Source organism: Podarcis cretensis, assembly GCF_951804945.1.
Source record: "Podarcis cretensis genome assembly, chromosome: 7".
Taxonomy (NCBI): Eukaryota; Metazoa; Chordata; class Lepidosauria; order Squamata; family Lacertidae; genus Podarcis; species Podarcis cretensis.
In genome coordinates, this window is record NC_137176.1 from 14,754,950 (window position 1) to 14,778,390 (window position 23,441).

Genomic DNA, 23,441 nt, shown 5'->3' on the forward strand with positions numbered 1-23,441 from the left:
GTGTACTTCTTTGCTGTTATTTAAGGAAGCAGAATTTTGTACAAAGCACTTCAAAAGGCATTATGTATTCTTATTGAGGGATTAATAATATTTAATGTGTGCTATGCAACTATGCCTGATATAATGTATTAATTTAGAATACTGGTATTCAAATGAAGGGCCCTAAAGTATTTGCTCATTTGACTTTGCACACCCAGATACAAACAAAATCTCATTCTTATAACAAGGGTCTTTTCCAAAAATTGTTTCTCAAAAGCCTGGAACAGCTTACCTTGTAAGGGATCAAGCCCTGCAGCATATTAATGCTCTGCATTATCACAAAGGCTTCCAGCATCTCTATCTTGTATTCTAAGGACTGAATGCTATACCGGTAGAGGTCTGGGAAAGATGTTGTGTACAGATGACGCAAAACGTCAGCTTCCTGTGTAGAGCGTTTCTTCAGGAAGCCCTGGGCAACCAAGAAAGAAGAGCCAAGTGACTTGCAAAAATATGTCCAAATTCTCACTATTAGAGCTGCTCTAAATATTATCCAGGCCTGCCACCAACCAAGTTCAGTAAACCTACTGAAATTGATTGGCCTAAAGTTAAGCATATCGATTAGTTTCAATAGGGCTATTTTGAGCAGAACATTGTATACAACCATCCATTTGGATTTTTAGGTGGAAATAAGTAATTTCCGCCCCTAGAAAACACTTAGATTGTGCAAGAAGCAAATCATCCTTTGGCTCTGGTGAAATTTTTCCTTGCCTGTTAGTCAGATTATTGTTACTGTTGTTCATTTCATTTCTATACCACTATTTTTAAGGGGGCGGGAATCAAAGCAGTTTACAACCCACATTTAAACATCAAAAAAACAATCCAGAATGAAACCTTAATGACTAAAGTCAAGTAATGTCAAAACAAAAAAAAATTCCTTCCAGTAGCACCTTAAAGACCAACTAAGTTAGTTCTTGGTATGAGCTTTCGTGTGCATGCACACAAGAAGTGTGCATGCACACGAAAGCTCATACCAAGAACTAACTTAGTTGGTCTTTAAGGTGCTACTGGAAGGAATTTTTTTTGTTTTGACTATGGCAGACCAACACGGCTACCTATCTGTGTCAAGTAATGTATAAAAGGTAAAGGGACCCCTGACCATTAGGTCCAGTTGTGGCCGACTCCAGGGTTGGCCGAGGGAGCCGGCGTACAGCTTCCGGGTCATGTGGCTAGCATGACTAAGCCGCTTCTGGCGAACCAGAGCAGCGCACGGAAACGCCGTTTACCTTCCCGCCGGAGTGGTACCTATTTATCTACTTGCACTTCAACGTGCTTTCAAACTGCTAGGTTGGCAGGAGCAGGGACCGAGCAACGGGAGCTCACCCGGTCGCGGGGATTCAAACCGCTGACCTTCTGATTGGCAAGTCCTAGGCTTTGTGGTTTAACCCACAGCGCCACCCATGTCCCAAGTAATGTATACTTTGAAGTATATATTCAAAGCAACATTAATTAACAGGAAACTGAAATATTAGCTTAGAAATTTCAAAATAAAACATTGTTAAAGGAAGACAAATATAAAATGCACATTTAAAACAGCCTAATTAGCAGGAGAATAATGTATAGGTGACAACACCCAGTTGCATGAATGAGATGATATTACAAGACATAGAGGCCTATAAGATTTGGATAATTGCAGGCATACACAGGCAGGTGAGGACAACATTAAATCAACAGTATGACTGCTAAAAGCTCCCAAAAAGGCAGATATATTTTGACATTGCTGAATTTATTTATTTTGTAACTTAATTCGTTTAAGTCAGCTGTAAACATGCCCTTGATCTGACATCCATCCCACAGAATGATGGGCTTAGATGTGGGAAAGCTACATTTAAGATCCTGTCCAGCTTTTATAATCAGTGTATAGGGAAGAAGAATTTTTTATCAGGCTGCTGAAGGCAATATTCAGGATGGCAAACTCTCATCCATATTAGCCAGCTAAATGCAGGTCCAGGAGACGTTGCAGATTATTCCACAGTTCCAGTTTGAACTGCCTGAAGGGAATTAAGGCGCTGATGGTGGAGGTGGCCCAAGGAACACATGTAAACATTTATACCTCAAGAATAGGACTCCAATTGAGAACCGAGGAGCTCATAAACACCATGCCATTCCTTGACACAGTGGCGGGAGAAGCGTTGTCAATATTATGAGGTTCGAAGACAATTTTACAGTTTGGCGCCATAGGGATCCGATCTCCATTAGCAAGCGTTAACGTTTTGTTATCGTCAAGCACCGAGTTCAGGTTCTCAATCCAAATTGCGTCAACGGGACCATCAAGAACTATCCAAATGTGTTCCCCTATAATTCAAAGGTTCCAAAACAACAACAACATGCCATGTCATGAGATGATTTTGTTATACAACAAGGGTGTTTAATCACCTGAAATGGTTTGGCACCCTTGCATAAAGTTAACCATGACTAAGAGGGACATATACAATAATGCGCCTTTATTATTGGCGTGCGATCCAGTTAAAATCCACTTAAAGTACAGGACCCAAATAACAGTACCCAAAAGATGCAATTTCTCCAATTTAACCAGTGCTGTCTGCTGACCTCTTAGGTATGCCAGTGTGATCTAACAGGTGCACTATGTGTGAGGTGTATAGCTGCTTAGAGCCTTGTATGGGGCAGCTAAATTTTCTGTATTGCAAGGGGTTGGACTAGATGATCCTCAGGGTCCCAACTCTACAATTCAAATAACCTCACAACCATGAAGTTCACTGGGTGACCTTAGATGAGTTGTCACCTTTCTGCCAAAACTAGCACATCCAATTGTTGTGAAGCTGAAATGCCTCTTGAGGTTATTGCAGGGAAAGTAGGATACAAAGTAGGAAACAAAATGCAGCAGACCTGAGTGCCATTAACACTTGACTTTGACTTCTAACCAGAAATCCCCCCAAGCTCAAAATGGACATTCTGTCTTAAGTGCATTGTTACACCTCTCAGAGTGAACAAGAGTACCTTGCTGGAAAATTATTCAACTTTCTTTTTCATACTGTATGTAAAAGGTAAAAAGGTAAAGGACCCCTGGATGGTTAAGTCCAGTCAAAGGTGACTATGAGGTTGTGGCGCTCATCTCGCTTTCAGGCCGAGGGAGCCAGCATCCATCCACAGAGAGCTTTCCAGGTCATGTGACCAGCATGATTAAACTGCTTCTGGAGCAACAGGACACCATGACGGAAACCAGAGTGCATGGAAACGTTGTTTACCTTCCCGCCACAGCAGTACCTATTTATCTACTTGCATGCTTTCAAACTGCTAGGTTGGCAGAAGCTGGGGCAGAGCAACAGGAGTTCACCCCGTCACAGGGATTTGAACCGTCAACCTTTTGATCAGCAAGCGCAAGAGTCTCAGTGGTTTAGACCACAGCACCACCCGCTGCCTGCTTGTAAAGGTCTAATATGGGAGTAGCTCTCTTTGGGAGTTGGTAGCTCATCCAATGAGGAGAGAAAGGGGACCATGACTGTTGACCATACCCTTATATTTCTCAGCCCTATTGCCCCTTCCATGAGCTGTGGGGAGGAAAGTCTGCATGATTTATTATTATTATTATTATTATTATTATTATTATTATTATTATTATTTCATTTCATAAAATGTATATACCGCCTGATTGTAAAAACTCACAGCAGTTTACAAGAAAAGCCCAAACAATTCAAATCTTAGTAAAAACTAATAAAACAGACAGAAAATTAAAATCAGCAATCAGCTAAACACACACCACCATTCTAGATATCTGTGTAAAGGTAAAGGGACCCCTGACCATTAGGTCCAGTCATGACCGACTCTGGGGTTGCGGCGCTCATCTCGCTCTATTGGTCAAGGGAGCCAGCCTACAGCTTCCGGGTCATGTGGCCAGCATGAGTAAGCCGCTTCTGGCGAACCAGAGCAGCGCACGGAAACGTCGTCTACCTTCCCGCCAGAGCGGTACCTATTTATCTACTTGCACTTTGATGTGCTTTCAAACTGCTAGGTTGGCAGGAGCTGGGACCGAGCAACAGGAGCTCACCCCATCGTGGGGATTCGAACTGCCAACCGTCTGATCAGCAAGTCCTAGGCTCTGTGGTTTAACCCACAGAGCCACCCGCATCCCCAGATATCTGTGTAGGGTTGTCTAAATAAAAACCTTTTTAGCAGGCACCAAAAGGAATACAGTGGTATCAATAGGCAGGGAGTTCCAAAGATGCCACCACCCTAGAGCCCTGATTGCACAGGCTTCAATGCCAGTGGGAAGCTTAGTGGAGTGGATGGAGGCAATGAACACAGCTCCCGTCTTACCCTTGTGCGGTGGCAACTGTGTGAGCTACAAATATTTGGGGAAAGCTAACATCTTCACTTACACATCTTCTGCTGGCGTAGAGGAATTCCCTCCTTAAAAGTCCATGCCAGTTTCAGGAGAGGTGTTTTCTTCAGGACCATAACTCTTCCACCACCCCTGCTCTGATCCCATTAATTGTTAGCCCCCTGCCCCCCCAAAAAACCACAAGTGCTGCCTTCTGCATTTTTAAGAAAATTACATGTTTGATGCAAAGATGCCTTCATTTAACTTCAGGTCTGCTTTGGCCCCCAGAGAGTCTAAAGTTTCTCTTTCCTCAGCCAAATATCCAAGTGTGCAAGCTGTTCCTTTCCAAACTTCCCCCGGCACCTAGATGGATATACAGTTTCAGGTACCTTACACAAAAGGCTTTAGATAGCTTGGAAATCTATCCCCAAGCTTGAAGGAAGCAGCCATTGTTCACCCTCAAACTAGCAGGCTATTCAAAGGGGAAAGAGCACCATATTGCACTCAAAACATCACAGCAATCAGATAAACTCAGCAACCAACAGCACTGGGGACTTAAAAGGCAAGTGACTTGATAGAAGTTTATAAAATTATGGAGAAAGTGGATACCAGTAAATTTTTCCTCCCCTCTCAGATAACACTACAAACTTGGGGACGTCCAATGAAACTGCATTTTGGAAGATTCAGAACATATAAAGTACTTCCACACAGAGCAACGCGGTCAGATGGGCAGGGTACAAATTAACAACAACAGCTATGGAATTCTCTCCCACAGGAGGCAGTGATGGTCAGCAATTTGAATGGCTTTAAAAGAGGACTACACAAATAAGTAGGGACGCGGGTGACGCTGTGGGTTAAACCACAGAGCCTAGGACTTGCCGATCGTATGGTCGGCAGTTCGAATCCCTGCGACGGGGTGAGCTCCCGTTGCTCGGTCCCTGCTCCTGCCAACCTAGCAGTTTGAAAGCACGTCAAAGTGCAAGTAGATAAATACCTCCAGCAGGAAGGTAAACGGTGTTTCCGTGCGCTGCTCTGGTTCGCCAGAAGCGGCCTGTTTTAAGTACCTTTCTTAGCTCTCAATGTTTTCCTCCAAAGAGTGGAAAAAATCCCATCTGTCCAGTCATTAGTTGCGACATCGAGGCGTCCAAACATCTGTGGTGCAGTGATGGCCTTCGGATTCATTCTCATTTCACGATGAGGCTGCCCACAGTCTGTAGAAGTTTCAAAATGGAAGAGGAAAAGGAAGAGGAAGAGGAAGAGGAAGAGGAAGAGGAAGAGGAAGAGGAAGAAGAAGAAGAAGAAGAAGAAGAAGAAGAAGAAGAAGAAGAAGAAGAAGATGATGATGATTTCAGGTACCAGAGAATAGCATTACACTGGATTGTAACTCCCTTCAGCTCAATCACGTGACCTGGCAAAACTTACACTGGCAAAAAGAATGGTGTAAGTCAAACTTGTTTAAAGGCTTGTTTTCTCTCTTCCAGGTCTGGGCTGGCACAGGGTAGCCAGAGCCTCACTCCTGAACAGAGAATCTAGCACACTTTATGTCATTTTAGCTTAAGGTAAAGGTAAAGGTACCCCTGCCCGTACGGGCCAGTCTTGACAGACTCTGGGGTTGTGCGCCCATCTCACTTAAGAGGCCAGGGGCCAGCGCTGTCCGGAGACACTTCCGGGTCACGTGGCCAGCGTGACATCGCTGCTCTGGCGAGCCAGAGCCGCACACGGAAACGCCGTTTACCTTCCCGCTGGTAAGCGGTCCCTATTTATCTACTTGCACCCGAGGGTGCTTTCGAACTGCTAGGTTGGCAGGCGCTGGGACCGAACGACGGGAGCGCACCCCGCCGCAGGGATTCGAACCGCCGACCTTTCGATCGGTAAGCCCTAGGCGCTGAGGCTTTTACCCACAGCGCCACCTGCGTCCCTTCATTTTAGCTTAAGCCGGCACAAATTATGCTGACTTCCAAAAGTTAGGTTTACACCCTGAATCGGCATGTTAACTTAAAAGCCTGCATTTATATGCTCAGGCTTTTAAGTGTATCACCTATACTGTACTTAATACTGATTTCTGAAATCCAGGAGCACTGCTGCCTGCCAGTATAGAGAATATTGAGCTAAATGAACCAGTGGTTTGCCTATGTGCCTAGCAAAGTCTCTTCCCTTTCCTTCTGCTTTCCACCCCAGAGTTTATCTCTTGCAGGCCTCATCACAGATTCTGAGTACTTCTTTTGGAGTCTTCCATAGGGAAAAACACCACTTTCCCAGTAATGAGCATGTGCCCATTGTTTTATTGGCCACCCTAGCTATCCACGGAGGTGGCCCTTGAGGAAACTGTACATCAACAGTACGTTGCCATCCTTTCCTCTCCCCAAGATTAACATCCTTTGTTGTTGTTGTTTTTATTATTATTACAAATTTTATTAGTATTTTCCACACAACAACACAAAAATATAAAAAAATACATAAAACACAAAAACCAACATTCAAAAACAAAAAAATTCCATATCTGACAAGTTAATAATATAAACACTAAAAAGAAAAGCAAACATTAACTTCCACCAATCCCACAGCACCTCCTTTTTCTCTCATTGTGTCTTCCTGTTTTCCTGTTTCCCCCATCTGTATCCTAGCATCTAGATATAAATCCCTACTTCTTATCCTTTCAATTCACAAGGTTATTCCAGACTCAGTCAGATTTCTGTCCTCAAACCTTGATTTTTAAGGTATTCATTTAGGCACTCCCATTCTTTTTTTACTTCACTTTTTGGTTTTTGTCTTGTTATGTCTGTCAATTTGGCTAATTCTAAATATTCTGAAAGCTTACATAACCACTCTCCCCTAGTGGGTAACTGATTCCTTTCCAATACTTAGCCACCAGGATTCTTGCTGCAGATGTCTTGTATAAGAAAAAAAATTTTTGTCTTTTGGAATATCATCATTTAAAATTCCTAAAAGGAATGCCTCTAGCCTTTTACTATATGATATTCTTAGTATTTTCTTTATTTCTTTATTTCATTAGCTTGCATCAGGCGTCCTACTGGGAAGACCCAGTTTTCTGAGTGCATGTTCTGGAAGTTGGGCAATAGAGGCAGTACAGGATTCCTTTTGGTGTACCGACCTCCCCGCTGCACCAAGGATTCCCTGTCCGAGCTGCTTCAGCTCGTGGCGGATGTTCTCCTGGAGACATCTAGTTTGGTTGTCCTAGGGGACTTTAACATCCACGCCGACACGACCTTACAAGGGGCCGCTCGGGACTTCGTGGAAAGCATGGCCTCCATGGGGCTGTCCCTGAATAAGTCTGGCCCAACTCATAGTCATGGACTTGCCTTAGACCTGGTATTCACCTCTAGTGACGTGGGTGATCTGACACTAAGTAAAAGTGAAACAAAAGAAGTGCCATGGTCAGATCACTTCCTGGTGCAACTGGACTTCTCCGCGACCCTTCCCCTCTGCAGGGAGGTGGGACCAATTCGGATGGTCTGCCCTCGCCACTTAATGGATCCAAATGGTTTCCAGAGAGTGGTAGGGGATGCTTTATCCCATGTTGATGGCCTTTCAGCTGATTCCCTGGTGGCCCGCTGGAATGTGGAGTTAACCAGGGCTATCGACTGTCTGGCTCCGAAGCGCCCTCTCCGATTGCATGGAGCCCGGACAGCCCCGTGGTTTTCCTCGGAGCTGAGGGCGATGAAACAATCGCTGAGACGGCTAGAGCGCCGGTGGCAGAAAACTCACTCCAAATCTGACCGGACACAGGTTAGAGCTCAATGTCAAGCCTACCAAGTGGCGATAGCGACGGCGAAGAAGACTTTCTTCACCGCCTCTATTGCATCTGCAGAAAATAGTAGCAGGAGACTCTTTCAGGTGGTCCACAATTTAATGGAACCACCTTTACCACCGGGGCCTTGTAAAGACCCCAAGATCTCCTGCAACGATTTTGCAAAGTTTTTTGCAGATAAAATCACTCATATTCGGAGGGAGATAGACACCACCGTGGGAGCAGGGCTGGGGCGGGAGAGTGCTAGAGCCCTGTCTGGTCAAGTTGCATGGAATCAATTTCAATCCATTACCCCTGAGGATATGGACAGGCTGCTTGGATGCGTGAAACCAACCACCTGTCTCCTTGATCCTTGCCCATCCTGGCTAATAAAAGCAAGCCGGGAAGGGCTGGGTGATGGGCTCTGCAGAGTGGTGAATGCTTCCCTCTGTGAGGGAACATTCCCAAATCCGCTGAAAGAGGCGGTCATTAAACTGCTTCTTAAAAACACCATCTTTAGACCCGGCCAGTATGGCCAACTATTGCCCAGTCTCAAATCTTCCATTCTTGGGCAAGGTGATTGAGCACGAGGTTGCTGAACAACTCCAGGCACGCCTGGAGGATGCGGACCATTTGGATCCCTTCCAATCAGGGTTCAGGCCTCATCATGGGACTGAAACTGCCTTGGTCGCACTGGCTGATGATCTCCGGCGAGCTAGGGACAAAGGTGAGAGTTGTTTCCTAGTTCTGCTGGATCTCTCAGCGGCCTTTGATACAATCGACCATAACATCCTTCTGGACCGTCTAGAGGGGTTGGGAGCTGGAGGCACTGTTAGACAGTGGTTTCGCTCCTTCCTCCTGGGCCATGTTCAGAAAGTGGTGGGGGGGGATGACTGTTCAGACCCCTGGGCCCTCACTTGTGGGGTGCCTCAGGGTTCCATCCTCTCCCCCATGCTTTTTAACATCTATATGAAGCCGCTGAGAGAGATCATCAGGGGGTTTGGACTGGGTGTCCATCAATATGCAGATGATACCCAGCTCTACCTCTCTTTCAAATCAGAACCAGTGAAGGCAGTGAAGGTCCTGTGTGAGTGCCTGGAGGCGGTTGGAGGATGGATGGCGGCTAATGGATTGAAGTTGAATCCTGACAAGACAGAAGTACTGTTTTTGGGGAACAGGGGGCGGGCTGGTGTGGAGGACTCCCTGGTCCTGAATAGGGTAACTGTGCCCCTGAAGGACCAAGTGCGCAACCTGGGAGTCATTTTGGACTCACAGCTGTCCATGGAGGGCAGCTGTCTACCAACTCCACCTGGTACTCAGGCTGAGACCCTACCTGCCCGCGGACTATCTCGCCAGAGTGGTGCATGCTCTAGTTATCTCCCGCTTGGACTACTGCAATGCACTCTACGTGGGGCTACCTTTGAAGGTGACTCGGAAACTACAACTAATCCAGAATGCGGCAGCTAGATGGTGACTGGGGGCGGCCACCGAGACCACATAACACCGGTCTTGAAAGACCTACATTGGCTCCCAGTACGTTTCCGAGCACAATTCAAAGTGCTGGTGTTGACCTTTAAAGCCCTAAACGGCCTTGGCCCAGTATACCTGAAGGAGCGTCTCCACCCCCATCATTCTGCCCGGACGCTGAGGTCCAGTGCCGAGGGCCTTCTGGTGGTTTCCTCATTGCGAGAAGCGAAGCTACAGGGAACCAGGCAGAGGGCCTTCTCGATAGTGGCGCCCGCCCTGTGGAACGCCCTCCCATCAGATGTCAAAACGATAAACAACTACCTGACATTCAGAAGACATCTTAAGGCAGCCCTGTTCAGGGAAGTTTTTAATGTATGATATTTTAGTGTTTTTTGGTTTCTATGGAAGCTGCTCAGAGTGGCTGGGGAAACCCAGCCAGATGGGCGGGGTACAAATAAATTATTACTATTATTATTATTATTATTATTATTATTATTATTATTCTTTGTGGATCATGCTCCAAAATTTCCCAATTTTGGGGCATGTTCACCACAAATGGTAGAAGGTTCCTTTTTGTTTCTTACATCTCCAGCACTTATTATTATATGTTTTATTCATTTTTGCCAGCCTTTCTGGTGCCAGGTACCACCTGTGATGCATTTTCATATAGTTCTCTCTTATTAGATAACATGCTGTGCAATTAATAATTTTTTGTCCATAGTCTTTCCCATTCATTATATTCAATTGGATTAACATCCTTTGAATTTAACATACCGTCTAACTCATCTCAGAGTTAGCTAAGCCAACCTATCCAAAACCAGACATTTAGGTAGGCGCTAATGTCCAACATTGACTATTTACTGGTAGTTCGCCGATGGGAAAACTATTATAATTGGAATCTGGCATTTTAAAAGAAAAAAATACTGGTATCCCACAATACAAAAGTTCCCCAGCTTTCTTCCCATCTTCCATTCATTGCTACCCTTCGCAGGTACTCTCTGGTTACCACAAAATCCTTAGTAACAACGATCCGTTTAGATTCTGCTGCTACCATAGTAACTCTCTTCTGACACCGTCTGTCACCACCATGTCATCACAATTCCCCAAAACAAAGAAAACTCAGCATCTTCAGAATCTGTCTCTACACTGTTTAAAAATGGGATCGTCCTCAGAAGGTGGTCCCTTCTTGCGACTGGGCCCCTGGACAGACCCCTGACTAAGTAGGTTTCCTTTCTAGGTGTTTTATTTCTCTAAATAGGCATCATGGGTCACAGCCAATCAGGAAAGGGGTGGGGGTGATTAAGGAATTATATAAGCATCAGCGCAAGAGTGCCCTAGGCACTTGATTGGCGCTGCTGAACACCCACCCTCCCGCCCTTAGTGTAGGTTCTTAGCCTTGCTTTGAACTATGTGTGAGTCGCCTGCCTTGGGACAGGGACCGGGGAGGGATTTTTATCCATTTGGCAAATTAGCACTGGCCACTTGTTTTTTTGCTACCCCCTTAGCAACCGTCACAACTTTCCAGGTTTGGAGGTTAGGCATGGGCTTAATTTTGTGTGTGGAGGGGAGATGTGGCCATCACCTGCCCCTCAATGATCAAAAGGTATTCCGTTAAAGGAATCTGGGGGTCCCGGATCTCGTCCAAAGTCTGCTTGATGGGCTAGGGCCGTGCCAGCATCACAGGAACCTCGCAGTAAGCTTCTGTCAGTCAAAACCCTGATGTTGCTGCCCCGATGGTTTTACCTACATAGACTCTGTCAACTGGGGCAGTAGTCCGTTATAGTCCTCAGCCAATGCCTATGCCAATACCACTCACATTTAATTTGCAGTCAATAAAGTTGTGGCCTTAATCGTACCCATCAACCTTAATTCTGTGTCCGTGTGTAGTTATTTCATGGGGGGCTGGCTTGGGGTCCCAAGACGCAATACGTTTTAGTTGAGTAAGGCTGGGTCCTTTGAACACTGAGATCCAACATGTACCTCTAACCCAATGTTACCACAGTTACATCCTTTAAAAAGGCATCGTTTTACAGATCCTGTGAACAAGCGTGTTTTGCATACCTGTCATAGATTTCATCAGCGTGTGGATGCATGTTGTTTTCCCTGCACCACTGGGACCCAGAGCCATCATGCCATGCCTCACCCTTTGCGTCTCAAACAGCTGGATAACTTTCAGCCTCCACGGGGGGTGGTTAATTAAGCCAGCCTCTTCAACCTGTCGTGATCACCAAGAATCATATCGTGATTGATTGCTCCATCTACGCAGCTCATTGGCAGACAGTTCCATTGAATTCAATGAGAGGGAAACTCTTTGTGTCAGATGCAGAGATGCTGAAAAGTTGCACCATCACTAGGGTCTGGTAGAGGATCTGGTGGAAGCGTGTCCCTCCCCCTCTGCTGCTCCTATCCTGTCCACGACTCAACACTTTTTTTAGCCATTCTGCCAGTTTATCTTCACCAGTGGGGTTTGCCATATCCAGACAGTTCCACTGGCAAATCTGCTGGCCCAGCAGGCAGGGCTTCTGCCAAACCAGGAAACACTCAATTGGTGAGGACAGGATTGCAGCCTTAATTATAAGTTTCTCTCTTTTTTGTATAATTTTTTACTACATTTTCTGTTTTACAATTTAGAATACTCATTCAAGCCTCCATAAAATATGAATGACTTCCCTTCCTCTCTTTCCATGGTTCATTTTGCATATCATAAATCCCTGCATATGTTACATAAACTAAACCATTCAATATTACACCCATCAGAACTTATTTACATTGTTGAATTTATCTTAATGCTACCAACGTTTTCAAATGTACACAGTTTTTTCCCATATATTCAATAAACATTTCCAATCTTCTCTAAGCATGTGTTCTCCTTGTTCTCTTATTCTATATGTTAAGTCTGCAAGCTCCACATATTCTGTCAGCTTAAGTTGCCATTCTTCTTCTTTTGCTCGTTTTCCATTTTTGAGCTAACAGAACATGGGCCGCTGTATTGGCATACATAAATAACCTTTTTTGACACCTGGGAATTTCAGTCTGAATTATTCCCCAGCAAAAAAGGACTCTGGATTTTTGAGGGGAAGTACTTTCAAACATTTTTTTCAATTCATTATGGATTATTTCCCAATACTCTTTTAGCCTTTTACAAGTCCACCACATGTGAAAGAACATTCCCTCAACCTCTTTGCATCTCCAGCACTTATCTGATTCAGCCTTATACATCTTAGCAAGCCTAAAAGGTAAACGTCAAAGGACCCCTGACCATTAGGTCCAGTCGTGACCGACTCTGGGGTTGCAGCGCTCATCTCGCTTTATTGGCCGAGGGAGCCGGCCTACAGCTTCCGGGTCACATGGCCAGCATGACTAAGCCGCTTCTGGCGAACCAAAGCAGCACACGGAAATGCTGTTTACCTTCCCGCCGGAGCGGTACCTATTTATCTACTTGCACTTTGACTTGCTTTACTCGGAGTTAAATAACTTTAATTAGAAGTTTCAGACCCTGATACAAAATACGATCTTGCAACAAGGGGGGGGGGGGAATGTGGTACGCATGAGGTGCAAGTAGGAATTTAAGATGGCATCCTTTTCCATTCGCCTTCTTTTCTCCCATGCAACACCGTTTCCATTCCACCACAGCTTGCCTTGCATTCAGCGATATGCTATTAAGACCCGCTGTCTGCTGCGGCAAAATGGAATAACTGGCCCAATGTAAGCAATCACATAATTACATTGTCATTAAATTCTTCCACTCTGTTCATTTCCGTGCAAAGGAGACACAATGCAAATAAAAGAGGGATGTAATCAATTATGTATTGTTTGTGCACTTAAAGCAATAACAACAAATACTCATTTGTCAGACTCTTGCCCATTTTGGACCTGGGATAAATAAGCGAACATCAGACATTTCTGCTCCCACTGCTATCAGAATTCTCTGACATTCCTAGGGGCAAGAGCATGCTACTCCTTTTCTAGCATGACGTTATGTATGAGTGTGAGAGATGAGTGTGAGTGTGTGTGTGTGATCAGGGAAGAGGAAGAAAGAGACTGTGTCTGTGTGTGCGTGTCCTCAAACATAGCCCATTTTGAATATTCATTTATAATCCAAAGTGAAGGGACATGGGTGGCACTGTGGGTTAAACCACAGAGCTTAGGACTTGCCGATCAGAAGGTCGGTGGTTCGAATCCCCGCAACGGGGTGAGCTCCCGTTGCTCGGTCCCTGCTCCTGCCAACCTAGCAGTTTGAAAGCACATCAAAGTGCAAGTAGATAAATAGGTACCACTCCGGTGGGAAGGTAAATGGCATTTCCATGCGCTGCTCTGGTTCGCCAGAAGCGGCTTAGTCATGCTGGCCACATGACCCGGAAGCTGTACACCGGCTCCCTCGGCCAATAAAGCGAGATGAGCGCCGCAACCCCAGAGTCGGTCACGACTGGACCTAATGGTCAAGTCTCCCTTTACCTTTACCTTAATCCAAAGTGAAGATAAACTTCCTGGGATTTTTATTCATGCTTTCAATAAAGCACCCACTCAATTTATTTATTTTGTGTGTGTTGGGGATTCAAGTTTTTCCCCTCCCAAGGGATTCATTCATTGTGTCCAGAAGAAGCAGTATGTAAACATTTGTAATCATTACCTGTTTGCTAATAGCAGCTTCGAGCTCCGGATAGCCTGCCTTGTCAAGTTGAATACTTGGGAAAAGGTCTTCAATCAGACTCAGAAATAAGGGCTCGTCTTCATCGATCTGCCAAAGCAACACAGAAATGTCAATAGAAAAGTTATTGCTTTCTGTAACGCAATGCTTAGCTTCATTAAGATCCTTAACAATAATGTGTTGCCAAATCCACTATTTTGTACCGCACAGGAGAGCATCAACTCACCAATATGCCTAACATTTCCACAGCATTGCTGGCAAAGATAAGACACAGTTTCCAGTCTAAGCAGCCTGGAGAGGGGGAAAAGGGGAGGACATTGATAGGCAAGAGGAAGGACAGTGCAAGAAAAAATAAAGCAGACAATGTAAGGGAAATATCTGAAAATGACGGCATCCAGAGGCATTAAATGAAGAGGTCTGGAAGCTTGTGATACAGCAACCCTATTACTGAAAGGTCTGCTGCATCAGGCCTCATCTAGCTCAGCTGTCACCTGGAAGCAGACACTCCAACAGGTTGTCTCATTTCATCATTATCTCCCGCTTGGACTACTGCAATGCGCTCTATGTGGGGCTACCTTTGAAGGTGACCCGGAAACTGCAATTAATCCAGAATGCAGCAGCTAGACTGGTGACTGGGGGCGGCCGCTGAGACCACATAACACCGGTCCTGAGAGATCTGCATTGGCTCCCAGTACATTTCCCAGCACAATTCAAAGTGTTGGTGCTGACCTTTAAAGCCCTAAATAGCCTCGGTCCTGTATACTTGAAGGAGCATCTCCACCCCCATCATTCAGCCCGGACACAGAGATCCAGCGCCAAAGGCCTTCTGGCGGTTCCCTCATTGCGAGGTTACAGGGAACCAGATGGAGGGCCTTCTCAGCAGTGGCACCCACCCTGTGGAACACCCTCCCTTCAGATGTGAAGGAAATAAGCAGCTATCCTATCTTTCAAAGACATCTGAAGGCAGCCCTGTTCAGGGAAGTTTTTAATATTTAATGCTGTACTGTTTTTAACATTTGATTAGGAGCCACCCAGAGTGGCTGGGGAAACTCAGCCAAATGGGCGGGGTATAAATAATAAATTATTCTTATTATTATTAGCCCTGCCGCAAGACCAGTTCCATTGGGTGCCTCCTGCTTTTGCCCTGTTTCCATTCCAGCTGGTCATTATAAGAACTGCTGTTTAACTTTCAGAATTCCCCCCTGTAGGGATGGCTCTCAGGTTGAGGGCACACGCTCCCCTGCAGTATAAGACAAGCCACAGCTTGTCTAGCCCCATGCCCATTCCTTGACCTTTCGTCTCCTCAGCAGTGTTCCGTGCCCTGGCCTTTACCTCCTTTGCAAAGGTATTTTCCCCTGCAACAGAAACATGACGTGGTGGAGCAAGTTGCGTAGATAACTAGGCAACACCCAGGGGGCTCGGGATTGGATAAGTGTAATGGGCAAAGCATGCTTTTGAATTCTGGTGCTGGAGGAGACTCTTGAGAGTCCCATGGACTGCAAGAAGATCAAACCTATCCATTCTGAAGGAAATCAGCCCTGAGTGCTCACTGGAAGGACAGATCGTGAAGCTGAGGCTCCAATACTTTGGCCACCTCATGAGAAGAGAAGACTCCCTGGAAAAGACGCTGATGTTGGGAAAGATGGAGGGCACAAGGAGAAGGGGACGACAGAGGACGAGATGGTTGGACAGTGTTCTCGAAGCTACCAGCATGAGTTTGACCAAACTGCGGGAGGAGGTGGAAGACAGAAGTGCCCGGCGTGCTCTGGTCCATGGGGTCACGAAGAGTCGGACATGACTAAACGACTAAACAACAACAAAGGGCAAAGCCCTGAATGTATCTTGCTGGTTTTGCATATCTTACTAATAAAAAGAGGCTCTGTGTAGCTCAAAGCTAGCTTGCTCCTGCACAGCTCACTTCCATCATCAACTCCCGTGTCGTTTGTGTTATTTCTACACACCCCTCTTCCCTCCTTGTTCCTTTTTCCTTTTGTGCTGTCTTTAGAATTGTAAGCCTAAGGATTGGAACTCTGTGTGTGACAGAGAGGGGGGGAGGGAGGGAGGGAGAGCAGGGTACAAATGCTATAAATACATATTTTATATCTGTAACACTTAGAACCAGCACTTTGCACTCTTTCTCAAAACATATTCTATCGGCTGTCACTCATCTCATTGACAACACCAACATGGACACAAGGATGGGTGCATTGTGAGTGAAAAACTGAGTTTCAGGAGCCGCCATTTGGTGGCAGCGAAGGAGGAAGGGAAAGGTAAAGAAGTCTAGAAAAGATAGAAAATGCTTCTTCATAAATAGAACAATGGGTTTAATACTCACAGCTGCTTAAGCAAATCAGAGGATAAGTAGCCAGCTGTTACATAAGTTATTTTGGAAGCACAAATTAAGACAAAGGAATTGCCTAAGAAAAGCTTGCTGCATTGATTATTCCAACCTATTTCTCCATTCAGCTTTCCAACAGACCAAAAGACTGAATTTGCACAATGTATTCATTCACTCACTTGCTATGCCACCTGCAGAATTGCTACTACCAAGGCAACTAGCACAAATAAGCATATTAACAATAAAACATAAAATATGCCTTGAAAACAATGTTATCAAAAGCCGCAAGGCCAAGGGAAGGGGGGAGGGAACCCTGAATAAAATCGCAGAAATGGAATAAAGCCTCAAAACTCAAGCCATCATTTTGAAAGGCTTGCAGAAGTCAGGAGACCTTCTTCACCTGGCACCATCATTTTGAAAGGCTTGCAGAAGTCAGGAGACCTTCTTCACCTGGCACCAGGAGGACACTGAGCGGGCACCAGACCAACTTTCCTGGAAATAGCATTTCATAGCGGAGAAAGCCCTTCCTTGGATTCTGGGAAGAGAAGTCCTTTCCAGCGACTCATGAGAGGGTATATTGTGTCAAACAGGCAAACAACTTGAGCTTTCTTTCCTCTGTAATCCCCAATGTTCCCATCACCGCCCAAGGTACAACAGTATTTCCTAGCATTTTTAAGGGAGCTCTCCTCTCCTTCCAGTTCCATAACCTTGAATGAGTCCACAAAAATCCACTTATTCCTTAACCACCATCACAAGCATCTGGGGGTTGTTTTCGGGGGCTTTCGGCTTCTGTTTCTCTGAGGAGGGTGAGAGGTGACCATGCCCACAGCCCTGGTCCATGTTTCCAAGCACAATCTCCTCCTCCGTCTCCTTTTGGTGGCCCTGTTGTTCTCCAGCCTCGATTCTCCTTCCCTTCCTGTCTTCTGTCCCTTCCGACTTCTCTTCTCCATATCTGTTGACTCCAGCCTTCCCATTGCCTTTCTCTTATCCTGCCTTTTTTACTGCCTGACTCTGCTCCCTCCAGCTCTCCTCTTGGCTCTAGCCCTCCTCTCCTCCTTCTTCCCACTCTCTCATTTCTTTCTTCTTCTTTTTTAAAATATTTTTTATTGGATTTTCCACTTAAATCATATTCACATTTTTTTACATAATTCTATAGCTTAATATATTACTCTGTAAGAGCATCGACCTCCTTCCCTCCCTCTTTCTGACTTCCACATACCTTTCCATATTCTTTGCATTTCTATAATCACTTATTTCCCCTTAATCAAATTATAATGTTTCCCCCTAATTATCGGTAAATCAGTTCCTTATATTTACATTACAAAACATTTCAATTCAAGCCTACAAACGTTTTCAAATGTTTACAATTCTCTTTCATATAAAAAAATCATTTCTAGCTGGTTTTAAAGACAGTGGTACCTTGGTTTACGAACTTAATCCATTCCGGAAGTCGTTCTTAAACCAAAGCATTCTTAAACCAAGGCATGCTTTCCCATAGCAGTGGGGGGACTCAGTTTACAAATGGAACACACTCAACATATTCTGCTTCCAAGGCAAGGTTCACAAACCAAAAACACCTACTTCTGGGTTTGCAGCGCTCTTAATCCAAGTTATTCATAAACTAGGTAAAGGTCGTGGCCGACTCTGGGGTTGCAGCACTCATCTCGCTTTATTGGCCGAGGGAGCTAGTGTACAGCTTCTGGGTCATGTGGCCAGCATGACTAAGCCGCTTCTGACGAACCAGAGTAGAGCACAGAAATGCCGTTTACCTTCCCACTAGAGCGGTACCTATTTATCTACTTGCACTTTGACATGCTTTTGAACTGCTAGGTTGGCAGGAGCAGGGACCGAGCAATGGGAGCTCACCCCGTCGCGGGGATTCGAACTGCCGACCTTCTGATTGGCAAGCCCTAGGCTCTGTGGTTTAACCCACAGCACCACCCGCGTCCCGTTCATAAACTAAGCTGTTCTTAAACCAAAGTACCACTGTACCTCTGGATGACTGGCTTCCCATACTACCATAGCCTCTCTCCACCAGGTTGGTCCATATCCAGGAAGCCCTAAAACTCCTGGTGCTCATTCCCAGAATCACTTGCCGGTTTCCAGCCCAAGGTGGCTCCAGAAACATCAGGGAGGTAGGGCCTACCAAACACAGCGACAGCTGATGCCCAGTCTTGATTCATTAGTGGTACTGCAATATATCTGGTAGCACATTTGCAAAGCTAAGCAGGGTCCAGTATGGTTTCAAATTGGATGGGAGCCATGTGTTGAGATTCCTGCATTGTAGGAGATTTGGCTAGATGGCACACGGGATCCCTTCCAACTCTACAATTCTATAATTTTATTAAATTAATCTTTGAGTATTGGGTCACCTGATGAAGGACCTCCAAAACATTTTTACTGCACAGGCAGATCTACTGCAAACTTACCAGTTTAGAAAGATTCATGTCTCTCAACACACGCATGACGATAGTGGATTCCGTGTCATCAGGGTTTGACCTTTTGGCAGCTCCCAAGGTCCGCAACACTGACAATATATTCCTCAGTCCAAAGTCATAATGTACCTGAGAACAGGTCAAAAGTTTTTAGAAAGGCAAGCAAAACTGGCACACCTTTGCACCAATGACAGATCGTTCTATAATCTGTGACAGAAATTTGCAGAGTAAATGACAGCTTTGTTCTAAGGTTTGCTTCTGAGCATGCAATCCTCGTTTCTGAAATCTCCACCAAAAAGGAAGATGAAGGAGATGATTTAACGCCACACCATAACTGCTGTCATGACACTTCAGTCTATCATGAAGTGCAATTGACTCCCACTGAGGATGAGGACCCTCTATTTCCTTTTTAAACATTGAGCAACTGGCTTCATTTGTCCTTTGTTACATCATCATGACATAGCCCAATAGCCAAATCTGAATGACTGCATAATGCCATGCATGCATAGCTGTCAAGTGCCCCTTATTTGAAGGGACAGTCCTTTATTCCAGCACCATGTCCCGCTGCTGTCCTTTATTGATAGATGTCCCTTAAATGTCCCTTAAATGATGTCTCTTAAATTTCAAAGCAGCTCCTCTCCCTCCCTCCCTCCCTGCCAGCCAGGGAGGAGGGAGGCTCCAACTGTGTTGCTTGGCTGTGTTGCTCACCCAATAAGAAGTCTAAGAACGACTGGGGGGGGGGGAGCTTGCATGCCTTGTGTGTGGCTAGTTAATGCAAGCTGAGGGAGTTTTTGAATGCTGGACGCCATTTTGTTGCACGTGCTGCTGCAAACTTTGTAGTGCAAAGCCAGGCCGGGGAGCCATCTTAAGTTGAGGCTGCATAGGCCTTGTGGTGCATGTGATTCAGATTCTATTCAGTTGAACCTCTGGTTACAAAGTTGGTTGACCAGACTGCAGGAGGACAGGAAGACTGGAGTGCCTGGAACAGGTGAGGCTGCAGGTCCCTTATTTTGGCTGCTGGTCCCTTATTTTCAAGGCTGCTGGTCCCTTATTTTCAAATCTGTAAGTTGACAGCTATGCATGCATGACATCTTCACATTCACCACAAAGTGGGTAAGGTCAAACAGAGAAAGAAAAATTGGCTGTAAAAAAATGGCGCCAATGGCAGCAGAAGATCAGGGCACGGAAGAGGCAAGAAAGACCTCATATTAGGAAGTTTTTCCAAGGAGATTTTTGTATCCCTCAAGAACACTTCTTGCCCTAATTTTACCATTTATTACACATGTATCCAAGGAGAATAAGCCATTCTATATTAACAAACAAGCATTAAGCTGACAGGCAGTGGCTGGCTTAGGGTTGCCCAGTGAGAATGAATATTTTTTTTATGTGAGTAAAGCATTTCAGTTGGGTGGGGGTTATTTTTCTTCTGGATGAATGAAATGTTCCAGTGCTATAGCAAGAAAAACAATTAAAACAACAAATAAAGCTTTCCCAGAAGAAAATGAATTCTTTTTTGAGTTTTCATATTTTATTATTGTGCTTCCCCCCCCCCCCCCCGAGGCATGCAGCAGCACTGTGGATTTTTTTACCCACTTTTTATTAAAATAACATTCCTGCGGAAGATGGGAAACATATTCAACTCTTTTGTGCACCAAAACTTTTTTTAAAAATAAAAATCTTCCAGAAAACAGGGTCTTGCTCTCCCTTCTTTTTAACACTAGTACACTGTTGCACACACACATACACACACACACACACACACACACACACAAATTTTAAGCCTCAGAGGATCACATCTCTCAACATCACTATCTATTTAAAATCCCTTCCTGCCGCAGCTTCGGTTCATTTTCAGTTAGAGTAAAAAAAATCATTGATGTGCTATTCCTTGAACATCAAGATAACCCAAAAGGAAACATCTCATGGATGTTCTATAGCACTACCAACGTTAAACAGCAGATTATCTCCAATAGTGTGTCCTTATGCAGTACTGGTTGTAATTTGATTACTATCTATCTGTTCAGTGATTCATATCCAGAGGCAGTTTCTATTTCTTGGTGTCTGCTCTTCCATCCTTAATATCCTCAAGTAATCCTATCCTTTTCAATTTGATCAAAGCTGACAATGTAAGATTTTTGGTGTTTTTTGCAAAGTATTACTTTTTAAAAAGGTAAAGGGACCCCTGACCATTAGGTCCAGTCGTGACCGACTCTGGGGTTGCGGCGCTCATCTCGCTTTATTGGCTGAAGGGAGCCAGCGTACAGCTTCTGGGTCATGTGGCCAGCATGACTAAGCCGTTTCTGGCGAACCAGAGCAGCACACGGAAACGCCGTTTACTTTCCCGCTGGAGCGGTGCCTATTTATCTACTTGCACTTTGATGTGCTTTCAAACTGCTAGGTTGTCAGGAGCAGGGACTGAGCAACGGGAGCTCACCCCATCGCGGGGATTCGAACCGCTGACCTTCTGATCAGCAAGACCTAGGGTCTGTGGTTTAACCCACAGCGCCACCCGCATCCCTATTATTATTTTTTACCCTAATGTTGAAGAAGAAGAAGAAGAAGAAGAAGAAGAAGAAGAAGAAGAAGAAGAAGAAGAAGAAGAAGAAGAAATAAGCCAGCCAACAGCATCATCTACATTGCGGTCACAACATATAGAAAGGCTACTGGTTCTTCAGCTTTATTGGTAGAATGAAGCTTTCCATAGCGCATGACTATGCCTACCTGCTTAGATAACTGTTCCTCGCAGAGTTTGTACAGGGTAAAGAACTTCCTCGCAAGCACAATGTTATCAATGAAGCCGCAGCTAGCTAGCTTGACACGGATGATGATCTGCCGATCCGGAACCATCATTGCCACCGAACGGAAGTTGATCTTCAGGTTTTCAGGCAGCTCTTGACGGCCCGCATACCCTGGGTTCTGGTTTATCAGATCATTAGTTATCAATCAGACTACTACTATGGCAGCTATTCACATCATCCTCAACCTGAGAGCAAGCCCCACTGGCTGCACCATGAACTCAGTCTGTTTTAAGTGTGTTTAAGGTGCATTATACAAATGTATAATGCACATTAGGTGCATTATATTCTATTATAATGCACATTAGGTGCATTATATTCTATTATAATGCACATTAGCTGCATTATACAAATGTGATTATACAAAGGAGACTCTTGAGAGTCCCATGGACTGCAAGAAGATCAAACCTATGCATTCTTAAGGAAATCAGCCCTGAGTGCTCACTGGAAGGACAGATCCTGAAGCTGAGACTCCAATACTTTGGCCACCTCATGAGAAGAGTAGACTCCCTGGAAAAGTCCCTGAAGTTGGGAAAGATGGAGGGCACAAGGAGAAGGGGACGACAGAGGACGAAATGGTTGGATAGTGTTCTCGAAGCTACCAGCATGAGTTTGACCAAGCTGAGGGAGGCAGTGGAAGACAGAAGTGCCTGGCATGCTCTGGTCAATGGGGTCATGAAGAGTCGGACACAACTAAATGACTAAACAACAACATACAAATGTGACACTAGATGGCGATGGTGAGCTTATGGCAAATTCAATATATTTTTCAAAATGTTGTTTTTTTAAAGCATTTTCAGCATTTTCAATATGTGTCTAGATTCCACCTAGGAAGTTCCTTAGATGACCCCAGACATGTCTTATGTAATATCAGGTACGAGGCAGGTGGAGGTGTTTTCGCAAAATGGCCTCCCTGGCCGAGCCTAATTCAAAAAAATGTGGGCCAGAGATTCCCTACTGCTGGTTCACCAAAGCACTTCCTTGACAGCATTTGTATCACTTGCACTGAAAAACTGAGTGAATGAGCAGTACAGCACAACTAAGGAAATACACAATACAGTTGTACCTTGGATCCAAATGCCTTGGTACTCGGACATTTGGTCCCGAACGCTGCAAACCTGGAAGTGAGAGGTCCGGTTTGCGAACGTTCTTTGGAACCTGAATGTCCGACAGCGCTTCCACGGCTTCCAATTGGCTGCAGCCAATCCGAAGTCTCACTTTGGTTTCAGAACGTTTTGGAAGTCGAACATCTGGAACGGATTCCATTAGACTTCCAAGGTACAACGGTATCTTCCTCTCAACAACAGGTCAGTCAGCCTTCATTCTTGCATGGTATATAGGCAATGGCTTCTTGGTCAGGGATGTAACTTCTGAGCAAAGTTCAACTCTGACACATATTTCATGAGCTAACCACAGAGACTGCAAATTCTGCAGCTTCTCTGAACTGACAACTATCGCTTATCAAAATCTTCAGAGTGCTTACCATTGTCAAAAAGAGTCCGAATTCGGGATTCATTTCCACACTGTCGCCATCTGTAAAAATGAAGGTCTTCTTGCGCTCCTTCTTGCATGTCAGAACAATTGCAATTTGTTGTGCAGCGACGGACAACACCGGTAGGTCAATGCGGTTAAACTCGTCAAAGCAACCCCAGGATCCAGACTGAGCAAGACCTGAAATCAAAGCAAAGCCTTATG

The 23,441-nt window shown here is 45.0% G+C and overlaps 1 protein-coding gene across 1 annotated transcript in view; it reads right to left on the reverse strand.

The window, feature by feature from the left end:
* The window catches only part of DNAH5 (dynein axonemal heavy chain 5), a 185,075-nt gene that overhangs the window by 69,505 nt on the left and 92,129 nt on the right, over positions 1 to 23,441 (reverse strand). Inside the window, exons 37-44 of the mRNA XM_079985129.1 lie at positions 23,230 to 23,417; positions 21,673 to 21,867; positions 18,946 to 19,080; positions 14,161 to 14,268; positions 11,592 to 11,745; positions 5,380 to 5,526; positions 2,090 to 2,331; positions 272 to 448 (exon numbers count right to left, since the gene is read on the reverse strand). Of these exons, the coding sequence (XP_079841255.1) occupies positions 272 to 448; positions 2,090 to 2,331; positions 5,380 to 5,526; positions 11,592 to 11,745; positions 14,161 to 14,268; positions 18,946 to 19,080; positions 21,673 to 21,867; positions 23,230 to 23,417 (1,346 nt within the window). The remainder of the gene's footprint in view (positions 1 to 271; positions 449 to 2,089; positions 2,332 to 5,379; positions 5,527 to 11,591; positions 11,746 to 14,160; positions 14,269 to 18,945; positions 19,081 to 21,672; positions 21,868 to 23,229; positions 23,418 to 23,441) is intronic.